Below are 13,532 nucleotides of genomic sequence, written 5' to 3'. Positions count from 1 at the left end.
TGAAATTTATAAGATAGTAATAATAAATTACAGAAATAATGAAAGAAATTTAAAGAAGAGAGCGTCAGGGGTGGGGTCGAGGGGGGCTTCTCCCCTCAGGAGAGGGGGGGTTGAGGGGGGTCTCCCCCCTCAGAAAAAGCTTGGGCTTAAATCTTCAACAAATAAAGAAAACAAAATTATTTTAAAAATTTCTTTTTTATGTTAAATATTATTATTTTTGTGACACTTGATTTTGAATGACAAAAAATGTTGAAATAAATATTACCCACTGTATGAAATGTTAAGTTAGAAATCAATAATGATGTTGGAAAATTTATTCTCATTTTATACTCTGAAAAAAGGAATTGACAAAAAATAATAATTTCTATTCCAAACTTTTAAAACAGCATGCCTATTTCTTATTGGTTGACACTCGAATTAAAATAAAATAATGAATATTATTTCAAGACCAGAAATAAATTTGAAATAAATAATTTTCTTTCCCCTATATTTTTTATTCCAAAATGCCAAGAATTAATTTTGAAATAAAATAATTTTCTTTTCAATATTTTTATTCCTTTTTTTTATTGGACGTCATTTTGTGTCCAATGAGAGACTAGTGTTTAAATATTTTAAAGCTTATTACAGCATTTATTTTGAATATGATCATAGCAACATTCTCACATTAAATGTGATAAATGATTTTATATACATTTTAAATTTGGTAAAAATCACAAGATTCATTATTAAAATAAAATGTTTATAATCAGGAAGAACACCTCTTGTAAAGGCTGGTGGTGATCCTCATTTTGTGTTGAAAATTAAACAGGCTGGTGGTGATTTTGGACAAAGTCAATGTGGAGGTATGACTATTTTTATAAAAATATTTTATTTGTGTTAGTTTTAAAGCACACACATACACTGCGTTTTCCAGTTTTGGGAATCATCCAGAAGGAGCATGAAAAAAATAATTATAGGTCCATATTCTGTGTAAAAATGTACATAACATTTACTTAGGTTTTTTTTTTGATATCTCTAAAAATGCGGCTGTGCTGATAGGTACATGTAGGGTAAAAATGCCTGATGATAAATCTATGATAACAATTATAATCAAATAACACATTTATTTTGCAACATATCGGTTGTAAATTACAATATCAAAGAAATAAAAGGTTAAATCAATGTCCCCATTTTATGTTTTTTACATATTTCTTTTTTTGCTACATGCAGAGAGCTTTTAAGGTTCTTCAGAATTTAGTTTTTCTATTTCTCTATGGCAAAGTAATTTTTAGTAGGGAATCTCTTACAATACTGTGCGCATTGAAGAATAAAACAAAAAACTTTTTCATATCAATATCTTTAAAAATAAGCAAGTTATCTTGATTCAAAATTGTCGTTAAAAGGCTTTTTCTTTAATTGCTCGTTATGTGAGTTAATATGTCATACATCAATCAAAGGGGATTAGGAGATTAAAGGGGGAGGAGTGAGGAACGAACATGGGTTTTATTTTAATACTAGCAAATTGAATCATAATTAAAGCAAGAATAAAGTTAATAATTTGTTCTGTAAAAATAAGCATTTTTAAATTAAATTTTAAATGTAATTATTAGAATATTTCGTTGAGCATGCTATAATATGGTTTTCAAGTCAAAAGAAGAATTTAGTTGAACATTATAGTCCTAAGTTCTACAAGAATAAAGTAACACATATACATTTTGAATTCTTTAAGCTCTAAAAAAAAGCGCTATTGTTTTAAGAGATATTAAAAAACACCTTTTATTAAATTAATCCATACTTTTATAGAGAATAAGAATATATAATTATTTTTTCATACTCCTACTGGTTATTTCCCAAAACCAGAAAACGCAGTTTTATTTGAACCACCATTTTGAAGCAAAATGAAATAATTAATTATTTATTTTTTAGCATCTGAAGTAAGCTACAAGACAGGAGGTAAATGTACAATAATACAACTTTAATAAATAAGTTTTTTCTAAAACAAATTTGGACTGAAAATAAAAATGAACCAGGATACAACAAATGAACATTGGCATATTTCAACTTTTCAAGTAACAATGCAATTAACATTCAACAATATCTAGAATTCTAAACAAGTAAATCTGTTCCAATTCATAGAGATTTTATTGCACTAAAGTCTGATGAAACTTTAAAGAAATCATTCCATATTACAGCCTGGCTATTAATATAATATTTTTTTACAGCTTTGTTTGCAGCATCAGAACTTGGAGACTATACGGAAGTAGAGAATATATTGAAAACTGGTAATTTTTCTGTTGATGAAACTGACTCTCAAGGTAATTTTTATTGACAGAGTAAAGAAATTGCATTCACAGAAGCTGTTACTGTTTAAATTAAATCATATATATTATCTATTAAATAATGTGACCATTTAAATTTTCTTATTTATCTATCTATACAATTATCCATCTACCTTTCAAATTATCTATCTATCTTCAGGGCGTGCAAAAAAATGCGGACATTTTGAAAATTAAAATTACGCAGCTTGTGATAATAGGAAAAAAGTGTTAAGCATACCGCTATGACCTCTATTTTTGGAAATAGGTACCTGTGCTACGAATTCTTTGGGAGCTACGTGGTAAAATATCCCAACTGACATAAAACTTGACTTGCGAGTATATTACATAAATATTAGAGAATATTATTGAAAAATAAAATTGTGCAACTTGTGTTAATAATCTATCTATCCATCTATCTATCTATCTATCTATCTATCTATCTATCTATCTATCTATCTATCTATCTATCTATCTATCTATCTATCTATCTATCTATCTATCTATCTATCTATCTATCTATCTATCTATCTATCTATCTATCTATCTATCTATCTTTCTATCTATCTATCTATCTATCTATCTATCTATCTATCTATCTACCTATCTATCTATCTATCTATCTATCTATCTATCTACCTATCTATCTATCTATCTATCTATCTATCTATCTATCTATCTATCTATCTTTCTATCTATCTATCTATCTATCTATCTATCTATCTATCTATCTATCTATTTATCTATCTATCTATCTATCTATCTATCTATCTATCTATCTATCTATCTATCTATCTATCTATCTATCTATCTATCTATCTATCTATCTATCTATCTATCTATCTATCTATCTATCTATCTATCTATCTATCTATCTATCTATCTATCTATCTATCTATCTATCTATCTACCTATCTATCTATCTATCTATCTATCTATCTATCTATCTATCTATCTATCTATCTACCTATCTATCTATCTATCTATCTATCTATCTATCTTTCTATCTATCTATCTATCTATCTTTCTATCTATCTATCTATCTATCTATCTATCTATCTATCTATCTATCTATCTATCTATCTATCTATCTATCTACCTGTCTATCTATCTATCTATCTATCTATCTATCTATCTATCTATCTATCTATCTATCGATCTATCTATCTATCTATCTATCTATCTATCTATCTATCTATCTATCTATCTATCTATCTATCTATCTATCTATCTATCTATCTATCTATCTATCTATCTATCTATCTATCTATCTATCTATCTATCTATCTCTCTATCTATCTATCTATCTATCTATCTATCTATCTATCTATCTATCTATCTATCTATCTATCTATCTATCTATCTATCTATCTATCTATCTATCTATCTATCTATCTATCTATCTATCTATCTATCTATCTATCTATCTATCTATCTATCTATCTATCTATCTATCTATCTATCTATCTATCTATCTATCTATCTATCTATCTATCTATCTATCTATCTATCTATCTATCTCTCTATCTATCTATCTATCTATCTATCTATCTATCTACCTGTCTATCTATCTATCTATCTATCTATCTATCTATCTATTTATCTATCTATCTATCTATCTATCTATCTATCTATCTATCTATCTATCTATCTATCTCTCTATCTATCTATCTATCTATCTATCTATCTATCTATCTATCTATCTATCTATCTATCTATCTATCTATCTATCTATCTATCTATCGATCTATCTATCTATCTATCTATCTATCTATCTATCTATCTATCTATCTATCTATCTATCTATCGGTTAGTTACATAATATTATTATACTTTATACTATATCTTTTGTATATTCTTTATACCTATCTATATATTTATCTATCTATCCATGCACCTTTCTCTATATCTATAACTGTACTCTGAACTAAAGAATATATAATGTAATTAATATATTTATATCTAGGTTACACAAGTCTTATGGTTGCAGCACGGAAAGGAAACACAGATTTAACCAGACTACTTCTACAACATGGAGCCAATGTCGACCATAAAGATATTCATGGTTAGTTACATAATATTATCATATTATATTTGTAACTTTTTATTATTTTATCTGTTTATCTGTATATCCATTTATCTCTCTGTATATCTATAACTGTACTCTGAACTAAAAAAAATATATAATGTAACTAATATATTTATATCTAGGATGGACAAGTTTTATGTGGGCAGCATACTATGGAAAGACAGAAACAGTCAGACTGCTTTTAAAATATGGAGCCAATGTGAACCATATGAATAAAGATGGTTAGTTACATAATTTAATTATACTATATTTGTATCTTTAGTTTATTCTATCTATCTATATATAGTCTAAACATATATCTCTGTACACTGCTCTCTGTATATCTATAACTGTACTCTGAACTGAAGAATATATAATGTAACTAACATATTTATGTCTAGGTGAGACAAGTCTTATGTATGCAGCAGAGAATGGATATACAGAAGTAATCAGAATACTTCTAGAACATGGAGCCGATAAAGAAAATATGTTTGGTTAGTTACATAATATTATTATATTTTATTTGTATATCTTTAGTTACAGTATGTTCTTTCTATCTATATACATCTATCTATCTATATATCTTTCTATCTATCTATATATCTATCTATCTATCTATCTATCTATCTATCTATCTATCTATCTATCTATCTATCTATCTATCTATCTATCTATCTATCTATCTATCTATCTATCTATCTATCTATCTATCTATTTATATATAGATAACTGAGTAAACTAACCCTTTAAATCTCTCTATCTATCTACATAGCTATCTATATATCTATCTATCTATCTATCTATCTATCTATCTATCTATCTATATATCTATCTATCTATCTATCTATCTATCTATCTATCTATCTATCTATCTATCTACATATCTATCTATCTATCTATATATCTATCTATCTATCTATATATCTATCTATCTATCTATCTATCTATCTATCTATCTATCTATATATCTATCTATCTATCTACCTATTTATCTACCTATTTATTTTCTTTTCAACTCTCCATCTCTCACACGCTCTTTTAAACTACGATGTAATATTTTTACCCTCTCAAATCTGGAAACATTTTGATTCTAAATGTCTAATTCAAATATAGTTTATGCCAACTTTATAAACTATATAAAAGTCATATTGCTGACATATTAACAATATTAAGGATATTGTAATCATATTATGTCTACATAACTATTTTAACTATCATATAAATTTTGACAGGGTAACTATTTGTATGCTTATTATATAATACTATCATAGGTTTGACACCTCTAGATTATGCTCTTGGAGTATATTCTGATCACACTGATGAACAGAAAAAAGAAAAGAAAGAAATAGCAGAAATACTTAGAGAAAATGGTAAGCTTATTTAATAATTCTATGTTTATAAGTGTAGCTATCCTATCATTTTATTCGGCTTTTAATGAATTCTTTCTATTTGTCACCTATACTTCAGTAAATTAAGATTGGGGGAGGGGTTCAGGAAAAAATATAATCATCGCAAATAGATATAGTCTTGCAAAAGGGATGCTATGCGGGTTTTATTCACCCTTATTGAAAAATTAAGGTGGGTGGGGGGTTGTGTGGGGAAATGTTGGATATAAAGACAAACAAATTTTAATGTCTTAAAGTTAAAACCTTTTTAAGGAGCTAAGAAGGGAAGTGAGATTGAGTAAAGTCAGAATACAACAATATAACAAGGTAAAACATTTAGATAAATTCTTTAAGAACAAAAGAGTTAGCTATATGAGTGCTCTCATTTAAAGTGCCTATCAAGCACATTGTGAAGTAAATTTTTTTTTATACCAACTTACCTATATATTTAGCTATTTACTTATCTGTATATACATCTAGTAATTGCTATTTGTTTACTTAGCTATGTCAGAAACGTATCCCTATTATAATCCTTAATTCTAAACCTATAACTGTTTAAATTTATAAGGCAGATAAGGCAGGAGATTTTTCCTTTCTATCTATATATATATTTATTTATCTAAACATATCTTTATATATATATTTGCTTAATTGCCTATCTCAAAATATCTAATCTAAAAATCACAATATACAGAGAAACAACTCTTTCTAATTTTTAGTTTCGCTATATCTATCTATGAAGATTTCCTGTCCATCTGTTTAAATCTTATATCTGCTATTAATTCCAATATAATTTTGATTAATTAATATAACAATTATTTCAGAACAGAACAGCTTTGGGTCAACAGAGTGATTACCTACAATGCTTTATAGTCATCATTAAATACTGTGCCTTTTTTTTATAAAAATTGATTATTGTATGATTCATGATTTTCAAAATAAGAATATTTAGATTTTAAAGTTTTTTTACTTATAATTTTAATCTGTTTCCTAGCTTAGCTACTTTTAATTTACTTTGTCTGTCAGTTACAAGTCTGAAAGACCTATTTTAACTTTAATATTTAAAAAAAATGCTTTATATGTTCTAAAAGGTTTTATGGATATAATCAATCCTTGACTCTTAAGATGATTTGATAGATGTTGGTTATAATATTAAATGTTTGGTATCCTAATGCTGAATTGTCAATTTTATCCTATTATAAATAGGATCAAAATATACATAAAAGCAAAGCTCTAAAGACAGAGGTTATTTCATATGGGCATAACCACTTGTTGATTGTCAGAACTTAATAAGCAGAATATTATATTTATTATTAATTTTGATGAATATTATTAAATACAGGATACTGTTTAATGACATACTCGCATTTTTAGGACTTGATTATGGAGATGCTTATCTTTAGATATTATACCTTGTTGTTCTAGGAATCAATATTAAAAAATCAGATGAATTAAAAGGATCTGTATGGTTTAAATGAACTTTGGGTCTTTCTGGTAATGCTCATAGAGTTGCTATCTTTTTAAATCGAACCTAACAGTTACAAGAATCATCCTGCAAAGTTTAAAATTGATAAGAACTAACCTTTAGGTGCAACTCTATGTAGGTCCTGTAGGTCAACCTAAACAAGTACAACCCTAAGTACCTTTATAAAATCGGTCAACCTAAAGCATATAAAAATACTCAACCAATGTAATGAGTAATAAAGCAAAACTATAATGTTTAGCTGTGTTGCAGCAGATGGCCGACTTTTGATTATTAATGCTAGATAAGCATCTTTACATGCTGGATGTTACAGGTAAAAATCCTACTGTCGACAGAAACTGTGGCGAGTAGTAATCAAGGTTTCTAATAAGTGTTTAAACCTAATAAGCAGAATATTAATTAATAGTATAAAAGAAAGTGTACACAAATTTGTTGCAAAACTGAGTAAATACAGAAAACAGTAAAAGGACATACTTTTAGCATTTAGTGAGATCTTAAGCCAGACACATAGAAACACATCATATTACTATGATAATAGTATTTTGATAAACATCCTGTTACTTTTATAACAGGATTACAATATACATTATTACATAATATCATTATTCTGCGGCAAAAAAAACCTACAATTAAAAAAATTTAGCTTATTTTGATTTACTTACAGATTTTGATTTATTCACTTCATGGATTTTTTTTATATTTATTTTTAAAATCTTTGGAACTTTTAATTATAACAAAAGTTTCTAGTTAATACTTATAATAAAGTAAATGGATCTGTGTGTGTCTGTCTGTCTGTACTGCTGATCCAATATGGTTCTCCTTCACAGTGTAGCTTCCCATATGTCCTGGGAAGATTTATAACTATTTTGAAGGTGAGTTCAACAACTCTTCCAAGAAAAATTGTCACTAGAAAAAAATGACCCCATTGAAATCCTACTATTTCTTTTTTTAAAACTAAAATATAAAGCAGAGTGGGACGACTTCCCAAGAGGTACTAGAGGCTCCTAAAAGCATAGCCTCTAGTATATTATAGAGAAGGGTGATAGAAAGATAGTAAACTCCGTATATATATGCTGAACAGGGTCTGTGTGTGTGTGTGTGTGTTTGTATCTAAAAGGATCTCGCTAATCAACTGAACCAAAATGGTTCTACTTTACAATGTAGCTTCTATTGGGTCCTGGGAAAGTTTTTACCTATTTTGTTGGAGGGTACCACCACTCTTGAAAAATATCCATAAAAAAAAACGCTCTGTGACTTTCAAGACTTCCCTTCCTACAGGGATCGTATTCCTTAAAATAAAGTAACAGGATCTGTGTTTGTCTATATGTCTTTACCAAAGGAACTCGCTAACTGCTGAACCGATCGGGTTCTCCTTTACAGTATAGCTTCCCATAGGTCCAAAGAAGGTTTATAACTATATTGGGGGAGGGTACCACCACTCTCCCATGAAAAATAGCAAAAAATCCGATGTCCAAGCCTTCCTTTCCTACAAAGATCGTAGTAGGTAAATATAATGGTATAGAAAATCTTAGAGAAAATATAAATATTACAAATTCAAATACAGGATGCTTCATATTAACTTGATTACATTTAAGGATGTTATTATGGAGATGTTACACTTTACAATAACCATTAGAGTAAAACACTAGAGAGAGAAAGGGTTAAATAACTGTATCTCCCCATCGCAACAACCTTGTGAAACCTTTCTATTGGGTCATTGAAAATCAACCAATGGTGTCGCTTATATTAACACAGCAAAGTAGCAGAAAATAACTTAGAAGCAGATGAAAGGGGTCTTTGAAAAAGGAAGGGAGGCAGTTGCCTGTATATATATCTATGCTATAGATCTGTTTAATAACCCTAAGATTTTCCATTTAAAAATCAAATAAATAGTACAATTATTTCGATAGAATTAAAGATTAAAATGATCGCATGGACTTTCTGATAATAACTTTTTACATATTTTATTGAAATCAAGGTTTTAGACAAATAGGATGTCTCCTAAAACAAATTTACCTCCTATTAAGATTTTAATTGTTGGTTGAAAAATTTAAACACTGTTAGTTAGTAGGGAGAAGTCCCCAAAGCTTTAAATAACGTTTTTATTCGTTGGCTTGACAAATTTGGGGACTTTTATTAAATTTTGATTGAGTGTCAAAACGTTTTAACCACAAATTTTAATCTAAAGAAGGATGCATTTTGTATATGATAATTGGGGTTGTACATTAATTTATTAGCCATTGTCTTATCCCTTTACATCCCTGTTTGGGTGGTTTCAATTGTAGGCGCTGTCCATTTAGATCTTATAAGAAAATTGGCGATAAAATAAGATTACTATGATGGCAAATTAACAAAATTATCAATTCTGTTGGTTTAAATTAATGGTTGAAAAGTTTAGACAATGCTAGTTTGTACAAACAAATCAAATCCCAAAAGTTTTTAAGTCAACAAAAGTGTTAAAATTATTTGGGACCTTATAATTTACAGTCCAATGTCTCCTCCCTCCCTGGCTGTCACTCTATAATTGCTTGCAGTTCATTTGCCTGACAATTGGTTAAGTTTTTGCATCTATGGATGTTGTCATCCTTGTTTGTTTATTAAATATTTTACCTTAGTTAATGCTTATAACATTTTCATTTTTCAGATGCAAATAAAAACTAAAATTTTATTTTTAAAGTTCACGGATTTTTCACTTTTTATTTGATGGATTTTTTTCATTAAATTTAATGTTTAGGTAAAAAACAAAGATGGCAACATCAACATAGGTGAAATTAGACAGACAGACAGACGGACAAATAAATGATAATATCAAATAATTACTTTAAGTCTTTTATTTTTAATATTTTGATTTTTAAACCTTTTTTAATAACAAATTTTATTTGATAAAATTATCAGATTGATCAGATTTTTGGAATCCTGATTTTAGGATAACAAAGTACAATGCTATAAGCAAAGTCTTAAATCAAGTCCTAAAAATGTAAACGTGTCCTTAAAATATATTCAGTATTTAAGCAGTTTTCAACAAATTTACTTTCAATTTTGTTTCGACTTTTAACTAACACTCTAAAAGTGTTAATGTTCGTTTGTCCCATTATTTTATAGCTTCGCTTTTATGGATAAAAAGCTTGCTTAAATGAAAAAATCATTTCTTAAAGCTAGATCTATATAAACAAACTAGCGGCTTCGCCCCTGAGAGGCCTCTAGGGGCAATTGAGATTGTAGAATGTAAAATTTTACCCCCCTCCCCTCCCCCCAATTTTAGTTTAATTTTAAAAAACAGCAAAAGTAAAAATATCAAGGATGACAACATCTAAAAATGCGAAGCTCTGAAATCAAGAAGAGAGATGACATTAGGCTGTTTATTACAATTGTCCCCAAAGTTTTTTTATCCGTAGGATTATTAACTTTTGAGACTTTTAATATATTCTCATTGGTTGGTTCATAAGTTAAGTGTCCAAACGTTTTAACCACTAATTGAAAATCCATAGAAGGGGTAATTTTGTTTATTTTGTACATCAATTTATCGGCCATTGTCTTATCACTTAAGATCCCTACCCTAAAATAGGAGGACAAACGCTTGTAGAGTTTCAGAACTGAATAAATGTAGAAAATTGTAAGTAACTGCTTAAATCTTTGTAATAAAGTAACAGGATGTTTGACTGTGTGTTTGTATGTTCTAGCTAACCGCTAGCCGATCAGGTTCTCCTTAACAGAGTAGCTTCTCATAGGTCCCGGGAAGGTTTATAACTATTTTGGGAGGGTATTACCACCCTCCCAAGAGAAATCACAAAAAATCAAACAACAAAAAATTTCCACAAAGACTTTAACACAACATAGTCAATTATTTCTTAAATTTGATATTTAAATTAAAAACAAAAATACATTTAAGTCCCACTAGAGGCCTCTAGGGGGCGTAGCCGCTAGTAAAGGATAAACAAAGGACATACTTACTTTTAGGCCCTAAATGATGAACAGGATCATATAAAAAGTTGTTGCCATAAAAGCTAAAAATCTGCATATTTTAAATAGACCGCACATACATTCAGGTAATGAGTAGATAGTTGCTATGTTTACCTAACTGTTAAAGGAATCATCATGCAATGTTTAAAATCGATTTAACAACTCTAACATGTTTAAATTAATGAAATTTTAACTGTGGGTTTATATTTCTTTTAGGGGAGGAGTTGTCCCCCACCCCTTTTTATTTTTTTGGGGTATGGCTATTTTTTTCCATGGCGATTTCGATTTGGAGGAACTTTGAGAGGCTACAATTTAAAGGAAAACCATATCAGTTCAGCAAGATCCTTTGGTAGACACACACACATACAGATGGCTCATTATTTACGAAAAAAAACATTTTTCTGCATGAGGTCTCATATTTTGATAAAAACTTCCAGTCTCATTCGTTTGGTCATAAAACTAAGAATGTAACTTTTTATATCCATTTAAAGTCCGATTTTTTGCGCATTTTCTCACTGTGGTGTTTTCACAATGAAAAAAAGGCATTTTTTCGTGATTTTCAAGTTTAAAATTTTTACAATAATTTTCAACTTACATACATGTTTTATATATCAAATTAATCCCCCAGATGAGTACAATATAGAAATTTTCTTAAAAATCACAAAAATTATGAATTACAGGGTGTCACAAGAATAATGTCAAAACATGTTTTTTTAACTTTTGACACTAACACACAAAATATTTTGCCCATTTTTCGCCTTGAGAGTGATTATCATCAATTTTAAATACATATGAAGTAAATTTGGCGTGGGCACTCCATATTTGGACTCCTGAGAAATTTTTGAAACACCCTGTAAAAGTGATTTTTGCGTCTGTAAAGCTAAAAATTGGTCCAAATTGATTAACTTTCTTATATTGTAATACTTATAATTTAGTAACATGATGTCTGTCTGTTTGCACTGACAGATTTCGCTAAGCGCTGAACTGATAAGGTTCTCCTTTACAGAGCTGAGCAACAGTAAAAACTAATTTTAAAATTCCCATAAAAAGTTAATCAGGGGCTTAATTCAAATTTAGGCTCTGCAGTCTGATTCTACTGGTGTCATAGTATATTTTGATATATGTTTTAAAAATAGGTTAAAAACAGTTTAAGATCTCAATAACTACTGAACTGATAAGGTTCTCCTTTACAGGGTAGCTTCACATAGGTCCTGGGAAGGTTTATAACAATTTTGGAGGAGGGTACAACCACCCTCCCAAGAGAAAAAAAACCTAAAAAATTACCTTCCCTCCCAAAAAAATTAAATAAAATTTTTAAACTAAAATAATAATTGGGTTGGGTGGGAGTTTGTCGACTCCCCTGGCCTCCCCCCTAAACTTTTTTACGTTATAAAAAAAATGAATTTAAAAAAAGGTTTTAGGATTCAACTTCCCCCATCCTTAAGTGCCTCTAGAGGCCTCTTTGGGCGTAGCCATTATTTATCTATAATACAAAGTTATATATATAAAGTATTAATTTTTTTCTGAAGCTTGAGATCTCAATAACTTGAGGAAAGCTTCACACATGTCCTAGAAATATTTCTAACTATTTTTAAAAATTTACCCCCCCCCCTCCCCTCCAAAAAAATGGGTTATTGAATTAAACTCCCCCTTCCCCAAGTACCCCTAGAGGCCTGTAGGGGCGTAGCCGTTAGTGTTTTTTATATTGAGGAAATTAATTCAGTGAATTACACTTTTTTGTAATTTTGTAAATTACACAAATTTTCATTGGTGGCACTGAACATAGTACAAGCTGGAAAAATACAGGGCTCTAAAGGGATAAGACAATGGCCAATAAGTTGATGTACATCCCCAATGATGATACATAAAATAATCCCTTATGTAGATTACAATGAGTGTATTAAACTTAATCAACCAACTAATCAAAATTCAATAAAAGTCCTTAAAGTTGTTGAGCCTATGAATAAGAAAACGTTATTTTAAAACTTTGGGGACTAGTATAATAAACAGTTCAAAGTCCCCTCCATCCCTGGGAAAAATACTATTATCAAGGTCGACAAGATTCTACACACACACACATGCACACACACACAAACATACACACACACATACATACACACACACGCACATACAGATGCACACACACAGACACACACACACAGAACACACTACACACATACACACACACACACACACATACAGATGCACACACACAGACACACACACAAAATGAACCAAGTGCTTTAGTTACTTATAGACTTTTGATAAGTTAACATGAATAAACTAAGCTTAGTGAGTTAACAAAATTTAGTAGCAAAACTGCTCTGTAACACAGTGTGTGT

At 29.2% G+C, this 13,532-nt stretch overlaps 1 protein-coding gene and 1 long non-coding RNA gene across 2 annotated transcripts in view; both read left to right on the top strand.

Annotated features, from left to right (window-relative positions):
* Positions 1–5,632: 5,632 nt before the first annotated feature.
* On the top strand, positions 5,633–6,707 carry LOC145307139 (uncharacterized). Its single transcript, XR_013875309.1, has 3 exons — positions 5,633–5,732; positions 6,021–6,074; positions 6,572–6,707. It is a non-coding gene; the product is annotated as an uncharacterized LOC145307139 (long non-coding RNA).
* Positions 6,708–13,435: 6,728 nt separating this feature from the next.
* LOC145307134 (uncharacterized) overlaps positions 13,436–13,532 on the top strand; it is a 66,580-nt gene continuing 66,483 nt past the window's right edge. Inside the window, exon 1 of the mRNA XM_080149493.1 lies at positions 13,436–13,482. Coding sequence (XP_080005619.1) covers positions 13,465–13,482 — 18 coding nt within the window. The 5' untranslated portion in view covers positions 13,436–13,464. The remainder of the gene's footprint in view (positions 13,483–13,532) is intronic.

The sequence above is a fragment of the Acartia tonsa genome, chromosome 15 (assembly GCF_053477335.1).
Source record: "Acartia tonsa isolate MP-2025a chromosome 15, ASM5347733v1, whole genome shotgun sequence".
Lineage (NCBI taxonomy): Eukaryota > Metazoa > Arthropoda > Copepoda > Calanoida > Acartiidae > Acartia > Acartia tonsa.
Note: the sequence above shows the minus strand (reverse complement) of the source record. Positions and strands in the feature narration are given on the sequence as shown.